Below are 21,650 nucleotides of genomic sequence, written 5' to 3' on the forward strand. Positions count from 1 at the left end.
AGTTGATGTCTGCAGATCATACAGCACTGTACTGATTAGAGATAGTGAAAAGAGCTGCAGTAAAAAAGAAAGTTTTTGCTAGAGAGAAAAAATAAAGCAAATACAGTATTAGGAAGCTCAAGCAATGAACATTTTTGTGGATAGAAAAATATGAGGCAATTTATTTATATAAGTATGGGAGTCGATGTAATGGATGAGTGCACAGTGAGAGAAAAGATGAGTCACAAAATAAGTGAGCAAGGAAGGTAACAAGGTGTTTGCATAAAAATTGTTAAAGGGAATGGAAGGCAAGATTGGAATACACGATGGAATTGTTGAAACAATTATCCCTTATGGAAGAGAAGTGTGGGTTTTGGATGTAGATAACAGAAAAATGGTTGAAACACTGAGATAAAATGTTTCCATGTGGTGCAAGGAAGATTAAAAACATGACTAATGTGGTGGTACCTACCATAAGCCATTATTTGGTCATCTAGGTGAAAAGTTGAATCAGTTTGTTTTGAGATTGTTTGATTATGTCAAAATAACTTAATGATAGGTAAAATGGAATTAAATTTTGGAAGAGTTGGGAGGAAGGAGTAAAGGAAGACCTAGAAAGTGTTGGTTATAAGGACTGGAAGAGTTATTGGAATTGAAGGGTCTTAATATTCAGGAAACATGAATGCTCAGGCAAAATAGAAACGAATGGTGCAGTGTTTGTATGGGGTTTGATGTGTTGGTAATTTTGTGACTTTTTGGCAGTAGGGGTTCAACCATGAATTAAAAATTGAATTACAAATATGTCAGTGACAGGTGTTTGACTGTATATGAACATAAAATATTACAAAAGAAAACACTTTTTCAGTACAAACTAAATAATCACACATTGCCTTTTATTCTGGGATTTAAGTTAAGTATACCTTAGCTTAACCAGACCACTGAGCTGATTAACAGCTCTCCTAGGGCTGGCCCGAAAGATCAGACTTATTTTACGTAGCTAAGAACCAGTTGGTTACCTAGCAACGGGACCTACAGCTTATTGTGGAATCCGAACCACATTATACCGAGAAATTAATTTCTATCACCAGAAATAAATTCCTCTAATTCTTCATTGGCCGGCTGGAGAATCGAACACAGGCCCGGCACAGTGCTAGCCGAGAACGATATCGACCAGTCCAAAGAGGAACTTATTCTGGGATTTAAACCAGAATAAAAGGCCAGTCACACTCCTTGTCCCAGCCAAGACAGAAGGCCCATAATGTGCATACCCAGACCCTAAGATAACACAGTTAACACATTTCAACTCTGTGTATCTTTTCTGCAATTGTGCCATGTTTTTCTCACACTTAACATTATTCTTTACCCTTTGCTATTTTTTGCCATTTTTATGTTTTTTTTAACTAGAGTAACTGTGTGTTGCAGAGTAGGTGATTTCCTTGTTATTAACATGAATGCTCTTCTCTTGGTTTCACATATAACAATTTTGTATTTATCATAACCTGTTTCTTTTGTGTTTCTCTTGATTTTTATTATTATAAAATTGTTTTGCATATTTTTTAAAAATTTCTATGTGTATGGGGAGTATTGTGATTTTATTCCTGTTTTCATATCTCCTTAGCGTTCGTAAGAGTAGGCTGTTGAACGTGTTGTGTCAATTGTTTGTATGTACTCTGACCTGTTTGCCTCCCATGCCCTAGCATACGTGGATGTACTCTGACCTGTTTGCCTCCCATGCCCTAGCATGTGTGTGTGTGTGTGTGTGTGTGTGTGTGTGTGTGTGTGTGTGTGTGTGTGTGTGTGTGTGTGTCTCAGAGCCCTTTGTTGGCCGACTCGGTTGAGCTTTCATCAAATATGGTTGATGAAGAGTTAGAGGAATTTATTTCTGGTGATAGAAATTCATTCTTGCTATAAGATTCCACAATAAGCAGGTCGTTCTAAGTAACCATAGCCACGTAAAATAAGTCTAATATAGGCCAGCCTAGGAGAGCTGTTAATCAGCTCAGTGGTCTGGTAAAACTAAGATATACTTAACTTAACGTGTGTGTGTGTGTGTGTGTACAACACATCAAATAGGATATACATATTATTCAAAGATAACAGGTCATCAAGAATTATAAGTGAAAGACTATATCTAAATCATCTACCCATTTGGTTAATTATCAAAAATTTTAATTCATAAAACTGCAAATATAACTTGGCAGTACCAGGACTGTAATTACCTCATTTGAATTCCTATTTTGTCAATGTATTTACTAATAGATAGTAAAACTATCAAGAAAATTAATTTTTGTATGGTTGTAATACATACAGTACAGTAATTACACCAGATTTGGAGTATTTATTGTGGCATAATAAGGTATCTCATCATGTACAAATGTTTTCTTGTGAAAAATATAATTATTTACAAAGGTTTTCTTATGGAAAATATTTTTGTATGTGTACTATCTTGCATTATGTGTCATTACATAACATTTTCTCTTTACAGATAATCTCCATGGAATTTTCACTGCATTGGAGTTACAGTACAATTATTTATATGTACAGTATATATATTGCTTTTTGTCTGTTTGGCAGTCATGACTAAGAAAAGGCAATTGTATGCATCTGTTTGCCCATCTTGTATCTATTTTTGCACCTATTTACTATAGTTGGAGGAGGAAGGAAGGGCTAGGAAGTGTGCCTTCCCTTCCTAAGAATAAATGGCTGGGATACTGGTCTAGGTTTAGAGAAATGTGTTCTTCCCACCCCAAGAACATGAAGGCCTAACCATATCCAAATGTTTGGCTACAGATAACTTTGCTGCCACTCTGGGTTGATGCTATGCTGAGTGGTGGAATAGACAACGCAGGAACCCTGTTCCTCTTTCCACTGCTCAATCCATGTTACCTTTGAAAGGGGGTACTGAGGAATCTAACACTGATCCAGTGTCTCATCTCCCTTCCCTTAAGAAAAAGAAAATGGAAGTTTTTGACCATGATGATAGGGAGGAGAGGGAAATATATAATTCCTTCCTGCCCCTAGTTTGCCTCTGACTTTTTTCATGTGAGGTAAACAAGCTATATTGTCATTTCAGTTGTGAAAGGAGCTGTGATTGATGCCAATGGCAACCTACACAGTTGTACAGAACTTGTCTGCTTGATTGCTGAATAACAGGAACCCTACAATCCACACATCAAAAGCTTAATCTGATCCACAACACAAGCAGAATGCAATCACAGCTTTTAGAACAATTGCTTTGCCCCTTGAGTAAACCTTCATGAACTTCTTCAATAAGTTCATGACAGAACAGCAGTGGTTACTTCTTCACGATCATTAGGCTCACCAAGAGCCCAATGATCTGTGTACCAACACTGCTGCAGGGGTACTGGAAGCAGGTAAGGATCTCTAAAAGTATAAATTCCCTGAAGTAAAAACTGGACTTCCCACAGAGGTTGACACATCAATAGCCATGAGTACTTTCGTGGGACTGAATGTGCACAATGGCAAAGTCTGTGCCACTGATGAAAAAAGAGATCACAGAGATGTAACCTCTGAAAATTATAGTTCACCAACCCATGGTATAAAATTTGAATACAGTAGCAGTTGAACTTAACAGATGCTTTGGCGGTATGGCCTTTCTGATAAGTAACAAAGCTAGTTAAGTAACAAACACCCTTATGTTATAGCTTGCACTTTACTATTTTCAATTAACAGTAAAGAAATATCTATACATATATGTATCCTATCTAAAATGTTAGCATACGGAACAATATTCATAATATGGCAGCTGATACATACAGAAGCTAAGCTGGGGTCTGTCAAGTTGAGGTGTTACTCTCCATTTGATCGGCCGAAGCCAGACTTACTGAAGCAAACCTGTTTGTACTGCCAGCAAACAAAACCTAGCCAATGGACTTATCACAGAAAACCATAGCACAACCATCCTGTATGTTTGCGCATGATAAAGCCTAAGTACACACCGACAGAGAGGGTATGACAGCTACTGATCTTCAGGGAAAGTGTAGGCTAACGAAAGGCCACTCAAAAGAGCGGTAGAAGGTGCTATCATGTCAAAGACCATCCCAGTCTGATTGTTATGCATTTGCATAGGAACTGGTCCTCCAAGCAATCAAAGTACTGTAAACAGAGGTCTGCCATACGCAACCAACAACCCAACATCCATCCAGTCTGACAATTTTATGCACACTGAAGGGAGGTGGTGGTGTTAGTCCAACTGTGCTTAACTGGAAAGGCAAGAGAGACTAATCTGTGCTGAAGTACAAGGTTCATGGTCACAAAACCCTCCCTATAGTCATGAGTTAGTGAAATGTGGTTCACAAGATCCATAGACTTTCTCAGGTTCCATATCGGCTGGGCACTCTCCAAGCAAAGAGGAGGGGGAATCACACGAGTGTTCCACTTCTTCACTCATTCCCAATCTCATGCTGAACCAGATGCAACGCCATTTTAAATATGTTCACATTAAGAAAAAGAATAGTACCTGTACCAAGAACTAGGAACACCATCCCAGTTTAATATTTTGTACAATACAATAGTACTGTATGCCTTACCATCAGGGCTGTCATGATTAATGAGAATTTGCTAGTATAAGAGATTCCATGCCAGGCCAAATTCGTGGAAAAGACAGTTATTTTCAGATTATGGAAACCTTAAAAGAAATGACAAGACACAAGTATAGGTTTTTGTTACTTCATGTTTCAAGTATGTTAAGTATGTGAAGATTTTAAAAACTGTGAAAAAGTTTTTCATAATATCAGCTTTATTTGCCACAGGTGATTTTTCTCACTCACCATCAATTCCAAGGGTCTTTGGTTTGTCACGGGTCTCAATGTCAAGTGTTAAAACTACAGCACGAAACATTTTAGATTTATTCGATGTCAAGAGCAAAAATATTTAACTACCTTTTTTGTGTAATATTTATGGAGCTGTGTTTGACCTCCATTTCGCCGCCAAAGACAAAGGACTTTATTTTTTGGAGAGTAGGTCATATTGACAAGTCGCTCAAACCACCAACGTTCCACAATGACTCCACCAACCGAGCGAAGAATAAGGCCATCATCACGAACCTCCAAGAACAGCAAATCTCCTGAGGATTGCAAAAAGTCAAATATATCAAGGTCTTTATATGTACTGCACACTTACAGGACACCATGGAATACAATCACAATGTGTATTACTTTGATAAATTAAAGTATATAAATACATGGTATATATAACCTTTCCTCAAACAAAGGCTGATTCTACTAAAGACAAATAATGCAGAGATTACTGCCAGATTCATACTTTATCTACAGAATCACAGATAAACCCTTGGCGCAAAAAACTTCCCCACCATCAACAGTATTATAAACCTAGAGAGGGACCTTTAGCTGTGCATCAGAACCCCCATACACACTGGACTATTCGTCTCTCTTATATACACATTCTCTTGCTTCCTGGATATTGAGGCCTCTCCTTTCCATTCTCTCTTTCATTCCATTTATCCAGCCATTTCTAAAGTTTTCTCTCCTTTTCACTCCCAATGCCTAAAAAATATGCTAATCTTTCCACAACACCAAACCATCTCAAAAACAGTTCACTGGTTCACCTAAGCTGACCTTTTTACCGCTTCTGAGTATCTTCACAAGAGGCAAGTCATAACATCATTGAACCGATTCTCTCACAAAGAAGAGAGTTGTGAAAGTTGAATGCAAGTTAAAAAAAAAAAGTAGAAGGTATTAGGATGAATTGTGATGTATTAATATGTGTGAGATAAGAACTGAAAGGGCAAGATTTGCCCTTTCAGATCTTGTATCACACACACATTAATACATCACAATTCATCCCAATAGTTTGCACTTTTCTTTACCTTGCTTTCAACTTTCACAACTCTCTTCTTTGAAAGAAAATTGGTTCAATGATCATATGACTTGCCTCTTTGGTCATTCTACAATCATGGGATGTACTTACTCCAAAATATTCTACCATCCATAGAACAAATTGCTTCTTCTTACTGGGTTTTTTTAGCCTCATAACTTTAATCGGGCTTTTACATTATTTGCTCTCCACTACCTCCTCTTGCACACTCTCTTAAACACTTTCACTGGTCTGCAATTTTTTACAAGTATTTATCATATATTAATGATTTTCTTCAGGGACTAAAGCTAACACAATAATTAGAGGCAAAATATCATAGGTGAAAAAACAGCCAAATATATTTATCAGTCTTGGAACAAGAAAAACACAAAAAACATTTTGTGTTAGCAAATAATTATCATTTATGCCTCAATATTATGCAAAGCAAGGAAATGGTATATGTGAGATGCTGAATAAAACAAAACTAGAAGTAAGTGTCATTTACGTAAACTTAAGTACCGTCATATTCAACAATCAGATATACCTCTTCCTGTAATATATTATGATTAATGCAATAATATTTTATAAATCTGGGGTTTCCCACTGAACAGACATTCAACAGACAAAATGAACTGAACAGGCAAACTTATTTTCAGTTGCAAATCAGTGGTATCATATCATATGTTTTTCAGTTAATATTTACATCTTTATTTCCTCAACAGGTAACTTTTCAACCTTCAATAGCTTGCAAAATGAATGAGGATTATAATTTAAAAAAATCTAAATAAGATACATATTCTAATTCAGATAAGACTTGATGATCATATATATATATATATATATATATATATATATATATATATATATATATATATATATATATATATATATATATATATAATATATATATATATATATATATATATATATATATATATATATATATATATATATATATATATATATATATATATATATATATATATATATATATATATATAATATATATATATATATATATATATATATATATATATAATATATATGTGTGTGTATATATATATATATATATATATATATATATATATATATATATATATATATATATATATATATATATATATAGACAAAAGTGAGTCAGTTATATGTTGGGTACTTCATCTTTTGTCTTTATCTCTGATAGAAAAGAATGAAAAGCAAATCATCTGATCAATGGCCATGACCTTAGTACTTTTATTAGTCCAGTTCCTTTACCCTGCAAGTGTTTCTGTGTCTTTTCTATAAACTCTAAATCTATTCCTCCTCCCATTAAGTGACATCTTTAACACCCATCAGACCACCTCTTCCTACATTTACTCTGTGAAAACTGGTATTCCTTAGTCCCAGTTATAATATTTCATCCCTAAATAGGGAAGTGTGTTGCTATCTTTGAGCTTAAGCCCACTCTTTCTCCCTCCCTGTTCAATTCATTTTCTTTGGATTGCTATTCTATTGTCTCTGTACTGACAACTGAAAACTGGCTACAAATACAGTAACCCTCTTATTGTCTCTGCTACAGTTATTCAATGACTGCAATTAACTTTTTCACTTTTTCTACCCTATTCAGATAATGATAGTTCACATAATCAAACATAACAAAATAAATGTTAGAAATTAGAGGTGCACCGGAACTTGGTTCTGGCCAGAACCTCAAATTTTAGCAAGTTCCGGTTCCGGCCAGAGCTATCATGAAATAATTGGCCAGAACCAGAATTTTTATTTTACATCTAAGCAGTTATCATAAGGCTTACATTTCTCAAGGCTAGCTATTTGCATTTATTTCTAATCTTGATATTTTTCAAATTTTCATTTATATAATTTCATTAGGTTATCTTCAAGTACTTTTACTGGAGAACTTGCAGGATAAACTTTGTTGTTAACCAAAATTATAATGGCTAAGATTTCAGATTTATTCTTTAGTTTATCAACCAATGGTAGAGGTACAGGATACAAGTTCCTTATCTTCAGTTGTATAAGGAAACTGAAATCTGACTGTACAAATTTATAAATAATTCTTTGCCAATAAAGACTTTTTCTTCATATTTTCAATCATTTACAGGTGGAAAAAAGTGTTCCTCTTCTTCATTAATATACCAAAGCATGACTGTACGAAACTAACTTGCATTTATTTATTTGCTTGGATCTGTGTATTTTAGCACTGAATATGTTTTCTAGTGCTGGTTCCAGCCGGAACTTGATATACTGGTTCCAGTGCATCCATAATAGAAATAAGTTACTACAATTGCATTATGCAGAAGAAATTTTACATAATTCAGAATTGAATGTGAATACTCACAAATGAAAGTCTAGAATGCTGTACTCTTATTTCTAATAAAGCCATGTGCTCACAGAGAATAGTTGCCAGAAGCTTCTAGCCAGCTAGGTATTCTTAATTACCTACAGTATTATGTGTAAAGCTCATTGAAAATATACCTTTCCCTGCTTATTTATTTCAATAGCTAGGCTAAATTTGAAGTAGTGTATAGGAAGTTAACATAATGAGAAGCCCTTATCTTAAATTTTCAGTTCAAATTTTTTCCAAGTTATTGCATATATTTGGAAAAATAAAGGAATCAGGAATATGATGAGCATTTTTCAAGGTAATATAATTACTTTGAGTAATAAAAAGGCTTATTAAAGGTGCATGGGAAGAATTTAGGCAATCTTTACTCACAGGGATTTTAACTAAAACTCACCAGATGCATCTGTTCCAGAATGCACTGTGAAACTCTGTCTGTGCATCTGACGAGATCCAAGCGGCCGGAGATCAATATCATTACCATGCTGCAAAACAAAATAAATATTAATGACAATATGAATCATGTGACGTAAGTGTCCATACAGAAAAAGCTACGATTAAATGGTATTTCATTATGCAAGAATTCCCTTAGGGTTGGTTCAATACCTACTTTGAATAATATAAAGTTACATAAATAAAGAAACTATTACGAAATCTTACCAAATTGTTTATCTGATCCAGCAGCTCATTCACTTCTTGGCTGTATACAAGGCCAATGTGTGACTTGCCAAGAAGTCTTCGCACTTTTCGCTTTATGTCTTCTTTCCGCACATTCACCATCACCATAAAGGCCACAAGGTTATATAACATAGTTGATAGCAATCTGTCCTCTTCATGTTCCAACCTTTTTCTCTCAGATTCACTTAAACTATTATACCTATAAAAAAAATAATCTTAAATTAATATTATCAATATTTACAAGTTTAACAAGATCATTTAATTACATTTCTAGACTCGCATAGGGCTCACAAGAAGAATTTGTTTAATGAGAAATGAAAATTAGTGCAAGGTAAAGTTTAAGAAGTTGAACAGTTAAGTAAGAAAAGAACAAATGGAATGGATGGAAAATAAAACGAAGAAAGAAACACAGCTGGGGAAAAAGGGGCTCTGCAAAAAACCTTTAGTACTGTCAACAGTTCAAACCTAAATTCAGAGGTAAGCTATCACAGTTTTTTCAGCAAACGTTATACAGAATACAGAATGTTTAAGATAAAAGACAAATAAAAACAATACCCAGAACACCCAGGTTATTAACAAACCACCAAGTGTCAAGAGGGTATCTGTCTTACCTCTCCATCATTTCACTGGGACCCTGGTCCATGCCCACCATATCTCGCTCCTGAGCAACAGCATCTAGGAAACAATCTTCCCAAAACTGCATCTGGTCCCATAAAGGTGATCTTTCTTTACCAATCAGGCCTAAGCAAGGAAAGTCAGGTTTAGAAATTTTCATGCCTTATCAACTGCAATGACGACAGCCTGTGATAGTTTTTATGCGTTTTCAATACATGAAAACTATCGTATTAATAAACTTCTTGTAAAATTTCGATTGTACATTACTTACATAATTTAAGCATATCTAAATAATACTGTTAGGCATCATGTGTGGATACATCTTTCTTGGTATTTCAGGCTATACCACTTATAAGCAAATACTGCACTGTTCTAGAGAACCTTTAGCCAAAGTGCAGCCTTTCTTTAGTGGAGTTAGCAGCTATGAAAGTTTATAGAAACTTTCATCATACAAAATTGGGTCTATAAAATACTGATTGACACAAATCTAGTGAAAATTACTTTTACCAAACCTACTTCATTTGAAATTCTCTGTTTTATTAACAGTATAATTTGTAAGAATTTTGTAGAATTTACAAATGTGAAAGAGGCATAATGAAAGATGTTGGAAAATAAAAAAGTAGAGCAATGTGTAGTTTGGAAACTATATATTCCGAATGTAATTACTGTATTATTATTTTATTACTAGCTATTTTAACCAAACCAGAGCATTTCTCCAGAATTGCAAAAATACTGTATATAGGTGCCAACTACTCTAGCCTGGATAGTTAAGTTTTCTGTGTCCTAACATGGTTAGCAGTTTCTTAATTTTATAATCTATATCTGAGGCTAAGGTATATTTACATGAAAGGTCTTTGTATCACAATTTCTCCTTTTTTTCTCAGTATGGCAGTCCACTTTCACAATAATCAACTGGATTCAGTTTTGTAAGTGAAGTGTTCTCTCTCGACCAGATCATAATCATAGTCAGTCTGAGGATGCCAAAAGGGAAAAGGATACACTTGAGCACCCAGAAGATGGAACCCTAAGATTACATGCTGATGAACATAAACTAGACCAGGTCTAAGCCATTAACAGTTCAGCCCATACAGGAGAGATATTCTTTGCCCTTCAGCAAGGGATATTATATTACACACAAGTGAAGTCTCTTGGGGGTGGGGGGAAACAGTCTTACTGCTGACCTACTCATGCAAGCTAGATGGTGGAAAGAAAACTTGGTAAGAAGTGATCCTTATACTATACATGGACAGTTCACTTGAACAAGGCATTTTTCATTTGTAAAAGGGTTTATCCACCAGTAATGAATAAACTGGGTGGCTGAGGTTTATACAGTTCAGAAGTGACTGATGAAAATTTGCTATGTAATGCAAAAATGAAACTGTCCTACTTTGAACTGTGACTTCCCAACTGTACACTGTCCTCAACTAGTCCTTTCTTTTCGGCACAATATCTCCTGGCTATCTAATTCAGCAATGCTTGGGTCAAACAGCTCTGGGAGGCTACAGGTGCCTGTAAGTGCCTCCTCATCTCTTGGGGTTTTATAATGTTGGTCTTTTTCTTAGTGTGCAAAGAAACTTTGCTTCTTCACAGAGCTTGTACCTTGCTGCTCCTGGCTTCAGAGGATATTCCTTGGAGAAGTTTGGCACTGTCCTAATTGAACCTCTACAGAGACAAAAGTTGGTGTCCAAAGTGAAATATGTTCCTTATTCACAGATCTATGCAGATGGAGTCCGTCTCATCTTACTTCAGGGGAAGGGGTGACTGTTTGTAGAAGGTAGTGAAGGCTTAATAAGCGGATTCATATTACCTACTAGCTAAGTCAGACTGCCATGGAGATAACAAGAGACAGATTCCCTGATAAGTGCTTACTAACCCTTAGGGCTTGGGAACTTGTATAAAAAATTATGGGTACTTCTTTAAAGACAATAAAATATCCAGTTAGTAAGTCAAATGAACCCTACTTTTTAATAATGCTTTAACAAAAATTAGGCAACTAATTATGTTTCATTAATCCAAAAAAAATGAAATTTTGATTGATGTTTTGTTAAAAGCATTCACCCTTTCTATACAAGCTTTGAGCTTTTCCTGCCCCAACAAGGGACTTTCATGGGTGTGGGTATTATTGCTGATGCCAGGCAAGGTTATTTTGTGCAAACTATCACCTGCATGAAATTATGGTGCAAAGAGCAGCTCCAAGAGAAAGGATAAAGGTACCTCTGCCACTCCAGATACACTAAATGTGGCTATGAATATTTTCATCAGTCCAATATCAAATAATCTTACTTGACTTCAGGGGCTGGAGGGTTCTCGTTCTGGGGCTACAGGACAGTCCTTTCCCAAATTCCCCTTGCTTTTTCTTCATTCTATTCAGTTACAAAAGAGCCTATTTTTCAACTTCCTATCATTGGAATAAAACTTAAAAAAGTGTAATTTGGTTTGACTAACTTTTCATTCTGATTAGGGCACACTCATCAACAATCATTTTGGGTATTATGATAGCAGTAGCATACCAAAGGAATTGGGGGGAGGGCTTGTTCCTAAATTCTTTTAAAACACAGCACTACAGACCACCTGTTTGGATGGGGCAGTGTCCCACTTTTCATCCCCTTCTTGTCTCAGGACTCAGTATTTTGAGGAATTACATTTACTATATAAAAAAAAATAAGAAACAAGATGCTACCCTGTATCAAATGCCCTTGTAGTGAAGTAACTTTCAGGAAGATGCCTCGATACTGCTCATCTTTCCTGGACTTGTAATCTGAAAGATGGTTCCTATGATGTTACCTTTAGGTGGTCTGGAGGTCAACACCTATTATTTACTCAGTTTTTTAAGTCAATGGTGGACACTGGATTAATCCCATCTGAAGGTCTTGGAGTAACATGAACCCCCTGGAAGTGAGTAGCATGACCCCCCTGGAAGTGACTCAAAAACGTCACCTTTAGTTCCCTCTATGAATTTCTTCTTTAGTTGCACTTTCTCTTCTCAGCGAAGGGAGAGAGAAAGGATTTCTTCTTACGCTGACTAAAAGAAGGATGAGAGAAAAGAATTTTTGTGTTCAACTACATGAGCTAAGGAAGGCTCATGTCATATAAAAATGTAGGCCACCACTGCCAGCATCTTCAATCACTATTGCTCACTATCAAATTTGATTTGCCTAAGCACAAACTTTATGTCCTTAAGTCTAAGTGTACAGCATGTTTAGAGGTTCTAATCTATCTTGTGTTACCTCAGACTTTCCATCTTAATCCCCTGATAAGGTTTTTGGTTGGCACTACAATTTTGCAGCTGGAACTGCTAAGTGCATTATTTGACAATATCCAGCACCATGTGACATTTTATAAACCATTTCTTTCTTTCAACCATTTCCAAGTCCTCACACTTACAAATGGATACCTTAATCTTAGCTCTCATTCTACCGCCAATACATGGACACCCCTACCAATATTGACAAATCTTCCATCTTCTGAGAAATACTTCAAGCTAATGGTTACTAACTTGCATTCTGAACTGAAAAAGATCACAAATCCACTAGAGTAGGATAAGAGAATGACAAGCATTTGTTTTACCTAATGATTTTACCTATCAAAGATGTCATCTGTATGTTGATCACCTTCCAAATCAAATAGATATTTGACTCAAAGACTGTTATTCACAAGAACACATTTTTTTCGTGTTCTAAAGGTACAAAACACTGCCTTTCATATGTATTACTTTAACAACAGCTTCAAAAAACAATGCATATGAGGGGAGTGCATGACTGTTAACTTTAAATAGCTCAGTTTAATTAAGGCAATGATTTGTATCCAAAATACATAATAAATAATGAATAAAATTAAGTTTAGTAATTTATGTACAAGTAATTTATATACAATTAATATTTAATACATAAAATACATGGGTATCTTGAAATGTAAATACTTAAATGAAACATGAATGTTTGCATTGTCAGTCTGCCTACAATATATTATACTTTTTTCTAACTTATCTCACAGAAACACACATAAAGAAGCCTTTGTGTTGTGGAACAGTAAGTTTTGAAATGAGCAAATCTAGTACGTAAAGAAACTGTCCATTACAAAAATTTACCTTCAAAGAGGTATGTTCTCCCAGAATCTGGTGAGGGTGTTGTGGATGTTGGTATCATGTTACCAGCATGGTACCTAAACCCAGTAGAAAGTGAGGATTTGCTAGACCACATACTTGAGGTTCTTTTGGAGCCACGGGGAAACTGCAAAAATACATAAGTTTTATCTTCAAGTGATGAACTGAAAAATAACTGGTGTTTGATCTGGGTTCCTAAAATGAAAATGGCAAAATGGACCTAGTCGAAATGTCAGGAGAAACCAGGTCAGTTCAGACAGATTGCACAGGAATCTCTCAATTATTTGTTTATGAGTCCATTAAAAACTTAATTTTAAACTATATATAATTTTCCCATTACATTTTCTTTGCATTCCATAATTGTAATGATCTTCTTGTACAAAAAATTCTGTACACAAGTACTCGCAACCTAAAATAATTGCTATAATTCAGTTTTTAACACACCCATTGTCAATATCAAGAAATAAATATCAATCATATTGCCAGATTTTAACAGATGGACTGAACTGCCTTTACTGAAATTTGCAAAAGTTTAGCTTAATTATTCTCCTAACAAAGAAGAAGAGTCAGGTCTGACTTCTATCATGCATTATCAATGAGCAATTTTATGCAGTGCTTTACTGTATTCAAGACAGATGTTCATTCAAGTATTTTCAGTTACATCTTTCTTATGATTAAATACATTTTTAGGCAAAGGCATTCACATGCAAAAACTTCAAATGCTGAATTATTACTCAACTTGAAATAAAAAAAAATATAAAATATACACTAAAGGTTACACATTTGAGCAGAGTATTTACAAGATTTATGAGGCAATGAAATTTCAGGAGTCCTGTAAAATGTTAATTTCTGAATCTGTGACCTTCTTCAAATAGTATAATTCTTGCATCCGCAGAGAAAATATTTCTTCATTTAAATTTAATCAAAGAAATAATACGTTTACAAATAAGGTAAACAATTGTGCTGACTGTATTTATATACTGTAGTGAATGAAATCATAACCAAACCTTAATTGAAAGGTTCTTAAAATTCTACGTTATTTTATTTCAACTGGAATTAGTTTAAATAATTTTTAGAATGTAATGCAAAAATGGTTCAAAGTAACTAATTTCATAAAGCACATACAGTATTAGCAGTAATTTATATAAAAGTTCACAATACTGTATACAAAGACTTACAATGCCTTGCTCAAGCTCGGAGTCTGATACTGTAGATCGTATGGACTGATTTGATACTCTCTGCCTTTGAAATGCAGGATTAGTGATAATAGAACCAGTGTCACTTGCTCCACAAGATGGCGGTCCCTCTGAACCCGGCACAGCATCTCCAGCCTCTGAATCCTGCATTTTTGAAAAATATAAGAATCTTATCAAACAAATAAGCTAAACATACTTCACATTTGGAAGTCACTGTAATAAATAACAAATGCAAGTTACATTACTTGAAATTAAAGTACTTGTTCTACATCTCAGAAATGTTATAATTTGAAACAGATTCCAGTGCAGTACATCTACTTAAAATTACCTGAGACTGCAGCTTAGAGAGTAATACATGTCGTTTCTGTACAAGTAAGTCTCTAAGAACATCTGCAGTTGCGGTTTCAGATAAATCAGCATCTGGAGACCTTATGGGATCATGGACTACACGGGGGCCTGAGGTAAGAAAAGGACTATCTGTAAAATAGTGAAAAGAAGTTTAGTACCAGTATCATAATTATCCTTATGACTGCACAATACTGTGAATAATAAGTCAAAAATAAAAATCAATGTGGCCTTGTGTTTCTGTAAGGTGTCACTTTGATGACAGAAACAGACAAAAACAATCATAAATTCAAAATTTTTTTGTATTTCTTTAATACCTATTATTATGCATTCTGGAAAAATACATTTAAATAATGCCCACAAATAAATTGGGATGAACATAACCATAAGAAAAAATTGTAAACAACCACAGAAAACACACAGAGAAGATGTTAATGATAGTTTTTACATTAGACTACCATACATCCACACTTTTAAAGCAGATACCCTGCTACTGGTTTCTATGGACAAAGACAGTATTAACTTTGTGGAATAGGAATTTAAAAGTACAGTCGTTAAATTATTACATTATTGTCAATATTTTCAAAATGCAAATTAAAATACACCAGGCTTCACAGTGAGATGTTCTATGTAGAAATTCAAAATTTTTCTATTACAGTTAGGGTCTTTTGAAACTAAACCTATTTAGGGGAGTGATGGAAGCAGAATTAAAATCTGTAAAGGCATTCAGAACCGACTAGACAAATGAGCTTTTATCTGCTATAAGTGGCAATAGCACTTTTCGTAAAAATGAATAAAATTAATCTCCCAGAATTTTAACGCCCTACCAGCCAAACCCAACTCCCCCACCTCTACTTTTCAAATGAATGCAAACATTACATGCAGTTAGGTTTTCCAGTGTTAGAGAAATAAATTGTTTTAATACTATCAAGGGCAAACTACTAACCCCCCCAAAAAAAACCCACCTGTGAGAAAATTCAGCTTCCTCAAAAACTAAAATAAATGGGTGTTGTTTTGATATCCGTAAAGGCAAAGATTAATTTGGTTTAGAGTGAGAGCCAAGTTGAAGTACTTAATTGTATATTGCTTCATAGCTGAGCTATTTTCCTTCAAAATTGTAGCCAGTAACATTCAAGTTCAAGCTATTCACCACTTTGACCAAAAATTTTCCACCCTCTTCTTTAAAAAAATGCAAATGATATCTTTAATTTTGTGATCTCTAGTTTTAAATGAAACCATGCATCAATAAGGCCACAAAAAAAAATCAATAAAATACCAACAGAAATAAAATCAACACTCCCGTCCATTACACCGAACCTCTAACAGGGCTACTCCAACCAAAACAATGCAGGGGTCACATGCTTGAAACCTGTATTAGGCAAAGTCACCTCATTTAATTCACTATTTTCACTTGTGCCCATCTGGCTGTATCACTTTTGGTTTTCACGCTCAATTTTCAACAAAGGCAACTGGATGGGGACTAAGTGGTGATTTCTGGATTGTTCAGGACAAAAGTTGTTAGTCTTAAATAGAATTTTCAATTACTTAGTAATGTGAAAACAGGGAAAGCATGATAACCAAATGAAAGTACTATGAACTTTGTTCTCTCCAATGAACCAGAAATCCAGAACCAGAAGTTACACCTTTGCCACTTTGCACATGATTCCTCAAGTAGCCTTTGAACATAAAAAATTGCTGTGTGTATGTGTGGGGTCAGGGGCTAACGTAGAGAATGTCCCTTACATCTCACTACCACAAAACTGAAATTGACCTGATTCTAACTAAGGAGTAGCACATAACAGATCTATAGGTTTTAAAAGACAAGACTGTAATCATCAATGATTACAAGGTGATTTAACCATACCACAGAGTAAAAACACTTTAGACTTCCACAGGGCTGACCAGAAAGAAGTTTCTTTAATACCAAAACTATAATTTAAAGTACTTAGCATTTGCAGATGTTTCAGGTTTGGACATTCACAGAAAATGTTTTAATTGTTAGTGTTGACCTGCATTCTCTGCATACAGAGATTGGGTCATGCTGGTAATTCATTAAATATCCATGGGTCAAAAGTGTGTGACCATTTCCAAGATGGGATAGAATCACTTCGATATAATGCTCTTATTATTTCTTGAAGAATGTAATTTTCTAATGATGGGTTTGATTTGTTTTATTTTTTTTTTATTTGATTAATTTGTTAAAGAAATACTTAACGATATGAATCCTTTTTATCTGGTCTTTTCCACTTCTGATGTATATTGGCACTATCTTCAATTCCCTTTATGCCCAAATGGGCAGGGATCCAACTTAATTCAGCATTCCCACTGGCTTCGTATAATTTACATATGGTAACCTTATTTACAGGACAACAGAATTTTTATGAAAATAGTCACCTAATAATAATAACTGCTGACTTTAATGTACATTGTTTAGCAAAGATAAATAATTATTTGGCAAAGAGAACTTATTTGTCTTATTAGGTGCTAAGGCAGTTCCTACAGTACTCAGACAACTAAATCTGAGAGGACTTGAAGCACTGATTAGCCCCAATTGACAGTGACTATGTCTCTTAGATCAAATACTATTCTATTTGGTAAGAGAAATATTTGCTTGAATCTTAATTGCATTTCATGTAATTATGTAGTGGTAATTCATTACATTTCACTTGTAATGATTGTGATGACACAAATCTAGGGATGAAGAAGATTTAAAAGCCCCTCAACATATTCTAAATCCTCCATTATAGATTGAATAAAGAGTCTTTAAAATTTGATTCTGGTGCTGATCCATGATTCTGACACTCGTAACCTATTGTGGATACAACAATTCCTTTACATAGCAACATTAATGCTGATTAATCAGAACTAAGTTGCATGTAGCATGGGAAAGTTTCTCATGCAAGTTAAGAGCATTTCTGTTTTTCCCTTTGTGTTTTTCCAGTTTATATGACAGTAAAAAATTATGGCCCAAAACTTTACAGATGGAACATGGGATAACAGATTACTCATTTTCAAATCATTATCATAGTTACTTCTCCACTTAAAACTCTTATAAAGCATAACAGCTTCAGTTTTTTCAGTCTAGCACTGAAAGCCAATTTGTGATACCTACTTGTTTGCTTCAGATATAACAAGGACCAGGAATTCTTTGAGAATGACAAAGATTCAATTATGCATTAAACTAATGTCATCTACATAAAAAGTATTTTTAACACCAGTGGATAGTTCTTTGGTAATAGAGTGACATTGATTAAACTTCTCAGTTCATTTTTCCAGAATTCAAAGCTTCTACCACGACTTAGATGATATCATGAAAAATAGAGAGCCAGAGTGCTTAGTTCAGAGTAAATTACACAAACTAAGAAAAATAACACATATGCAAAAGGGCAATAAAAGTCCTGGATATGCAGCAAAGAAAATCATATGCTGTGGATAAACATAATAAATAACTGTCAAGATTCAGAGATATTACGTACCACCACTGAGAGGCATATCACTGTATGAAGTGGCATGTGAGCAAAAAGCAGCCAGTATAGAAGTAAGAAAAAGAAAAGGCAAAAAATATGAACCTGAATGATGACAACTTTACACTTGCACGGTACCTCAGAAATCAGCACACTTACCTTACCGTGGCATGTTAAAATAATGAACTGAACATTAGTTCTCAGTTGCACAAATTACAAAGGGAAGGTCTCTTGACCATAAATTTGATTGAAAAATTTCATGAGAGAATGGAATATTTTTTAAAATTTGTCTTACAGTCAAGGACTCAAGATGTATTACACTAAAAACTAGAGACAAAAACAATATGTCAGCAGTCATATCATTCCAGGTCTTTTCTGTACAGTCCACACTAATATATTCGTAATATAACTAGTATTTTTTCTGATTTTTGTTTCATGGTCAATTTTTAAATCCTACGTCTGTCTTTCAGTGGCTGGCTGAGCTTTTTTGGAAGGCAAATGTCCATCAGCAAGTTTTATGGCAATGAATTTCACTCTCTTGAAATCAGATATCTTTAGACTACTCAATTAAACAGTGGTTACTCTACATGACTTTCATAAAAATCAAACTTGGGCACAGAATTAGAGTACCATAACTATAATTTAATACCACCCCTTATCAATGCTCACTAACATCATGATGGAATCTGAGCCAAAGCATGATGCAATGAATGGAACTTGAATTAGTCTGAGAGTAAAATGCATTCACTGTCATCCAAGAAAAAAAATTTACTCATGATTAACAAAAAAATCAATTTTGATTAACAAAAAAAAATCAATTGTTAACCAAAGTGAATAGGAAAAAAGTTACAAAAAAATTGGCCTAACAAAATTTTCACCTGTCATTTATTAACTCAGTCTCCATAAGGCATTTTTAGGTCAAAATGTTTCCCCATTGTAGGCTGGTTGACACTATGATATAAAAAAAAAAACAGTCCTCAGCAGAGCAACAACATTTTATATAAAATCCCATGTATGGGCTGTGATTCATTTTATTTGAGACTGGCAAGTAAGGAATTACATGTCGGAACAAATCAACATTAAAATTCAGTTATAACTGGCTAAAATAAAATGCTCTTTTTGCATGTCTAAGTGAAAAATCACTTAGAATTGATTGGTCACATAGTATTATAATAAGACGTAGTAATCTTCTCTACAAACCTCCTACAATTTGCATTATTATGGGCAGCAAAGAAAGCACGGTACATATTACTTCAAGTCCAGGGGTTTTAGAAGGGGAACTAATGAATCTCAGTGAGCCTTGGTTAACCCATTACCTGAGCTAATCCTGGACAGCTGTTCCTTATCTGAGGAGCTACTTCAACCATAATGACTTGAATGTATTAAAAGTGGTTACATAATCATTTAATGATTGTTGCTCTTTTACAAATAGCTGCTAGGCACACTAATCTTTTTTTCCACTCTATGTAGTTTGCTTGAAAATATTTTGAGTAAAAGCATTTTCTTATAGCATTTGTCAAGCCATTTCTGGTTACTGTATACTACTGATTACATTTCTTGAGTCTATACGTGTTAGTTAAAAGGTAATAAACACACATTTTAAATGAAAGACAATATGTAAAGGTACAGAAAAAACATTTTCTTATAGCATTTGTCAAGCCATTCTGATTACTGTATACTATTGAATACATTTCTTGAGTCTATACAACGTGTTAGTTAAAAGGTAATAAACACACATTTTAAATGAAAGACAATATTGTAAAGGTACAGAACAGAATAGTTTGTAGCTATGAGAACTTATGGTAATTTACTTAACAATACATAACAGGGATAAAGGTGCCCTATAACTAATCTTAAAAACTAACAAAAGCAGAAATACAAAATAGCAATGTACTCACTAAAATAAAAAAAAATACCAGTAATATTTACCCTGACAAACACTATATGAAAACCAAGGATTGTGGCTCTGTGGATAAGCCATAACTTATTTTACTAACCAGTGCTATTACAAATACATGCTACAAATTACTTATAAAAAATTTTAAAGGCACTTACCAGACTGTGAAGACTTTCTTGAACAGTCAGAGCTTTCATAAGGTGGTTGAGGAGAATGAGGAGGAAGTGGAGACCCTTGGGGGCTCCCAGGGGATGGGAGATTCTCAAGGCTGCCCAAGGGACTGGAAGACTGTTAAAAGTGGAAAAAAAAATTCACTTCATTTCTTATTCTGCAATGGTTTACTGTGTATACAGAAAAGAACCTTTTGTATGAATAACAGATATTGAATGCTTATTTTGCAAATAGAAGCTATAGGAAGCACTGAATATGATGGCCTACAAGTTGACATTTTAAGAATAAAAACATCTCAAAGCCCAAACACAGTTACTGGTAAAGGGCAGGGGGAAAATTACAACCTACTAAAATGTGGTAGTAAACTAATCTTATTGTGTAATTGTCTAGTGCAATAACTTGTATGACATTATTATTATTATTATTATTATTATTATTATTATTATTATTATTATTATTATTATTATTATTATTATTATTTAAGTTATCCAGATAACTGAGTTAAAATAGACAACTCTAATAGGGCTGGCCCTCAAGGTTTGTCTTTCTTAATACAATTTTGATCTCATAAGCTGTAACTCTTAGAAAAAATTAACTGTAAAATTGAGAAAAGGAAGATTCAAATATTTCAGTTTTTATAAAATACTCAATCATTTTTATTTTTGTAGTATAGATGAAATGAGACCTTGAGAATAGGATGTTCCCATCCATTTAAAAAAAACTGAGTTAAGAGCATCAAGGGTTCAATTTCAAAACTTCAGAGCTATCCCATGTATCTCAGTCTGTTACCTATATTAACACTACCACCTTCATATAAACTAACTAGGTATTGTTACATTCAATGCCCATGACACCTTTGCCGTTTCGTTTAACTTCTTAGATCTTTGGGAAAATGTGGAAGTGATTTTTCTCAACGAGATAGTTTTAATACATCATGTTGCCTGTGCAAATGAAAATTAAAAACCTTCAGTACAGTGCTTTGCATGTTATTGCTCACATTAAGTACAGCCTGTGGGTTTACAAAAGTTTC

General features: G+C 34.3%; 1 protein-coding gene and 1 long non-coding RNA gene across 27 annotated transcripts in view; one reads left to right on the top strand and one right to left on the bottom strand.

The window, feature by feature from the left end:
• The window catches only part of LOC136838508 (uncharacterized), a 67,285-nt gene extending 62,104 nt beyond the window's left edge, over positions 1–5,181 (top strand). The window contains exon 3 of the long non-coding RNA XR_010853013.1: positions 2,465–5,181. This is a non-coding gene — a long non-coding RNA (uncharacterized lncRNA). The remainder of the gene's footprint in view (positions 1–2,464) is intronic.
• Rab3-GEF (Rab3 GDP-GTP exchange factor) overlaps positions 1–21,650 on the bottom strand; it is a 265,506-nt gene that overhangs the window by 49,778 nt on the left and 194,078 nt on the right. For 14 of the 26 annotated variants that reach the window (XM_067103527.1, XM_067103539.1, XM_067103530.1 and 11 more), the window contains 8 exons: positions 20,608–20,737; positions 15,072–15,220; positions 14,726–14,887; positions 13,533–13,674; positions 9,442–9,571; positions 8,813–9,029; positions 8,550–8,637; positions 4,881–5,065 (listed from right to left, as the gene is read on the bottom strand). In XM_067103527.1, the coding sequence (XP_066959628.1) occupies positions 4,881–5,065; positions 8,550–8,637; positions 8,813–9,029; positions 9,442–9,571; positions 13,533–13,674; positions 14,726–14,887; positions 15,072–15,220; positions 20,608–20,737 (1,203 nt within the window). The remainder of the gene's footprint in view (positions 1–4,880; positions 5,066–8,549; positions 8,638–8,812; positions 9,030–9,441; positions 9,572–13,532; positions 13,675–14,725; positions 14,888–15,071; positions 15,221–20,607; positions 20,738–21,650) is intronic. The other 12 variants (XM_067103545.1, XM_067103541.1, XM_067103536.1 and 9 more) reach the window with 1 other exon arrangement.

This window comes from Macrobrachium rosenbergii, chromosome 5 (assembly GCF_040412425.1).
Source record: "Macrobrachium rosenbergii isolate ZJJX-2024 chromosome 5, ASM4041242v1, whole genome shotgun sequence".
NCBI lineage: Eukaryota > Metazoa > Arthropoda > Malacostraca > Decapoda > Palaemonidae > Macrobrachium > Macrobrachium rosenbergii.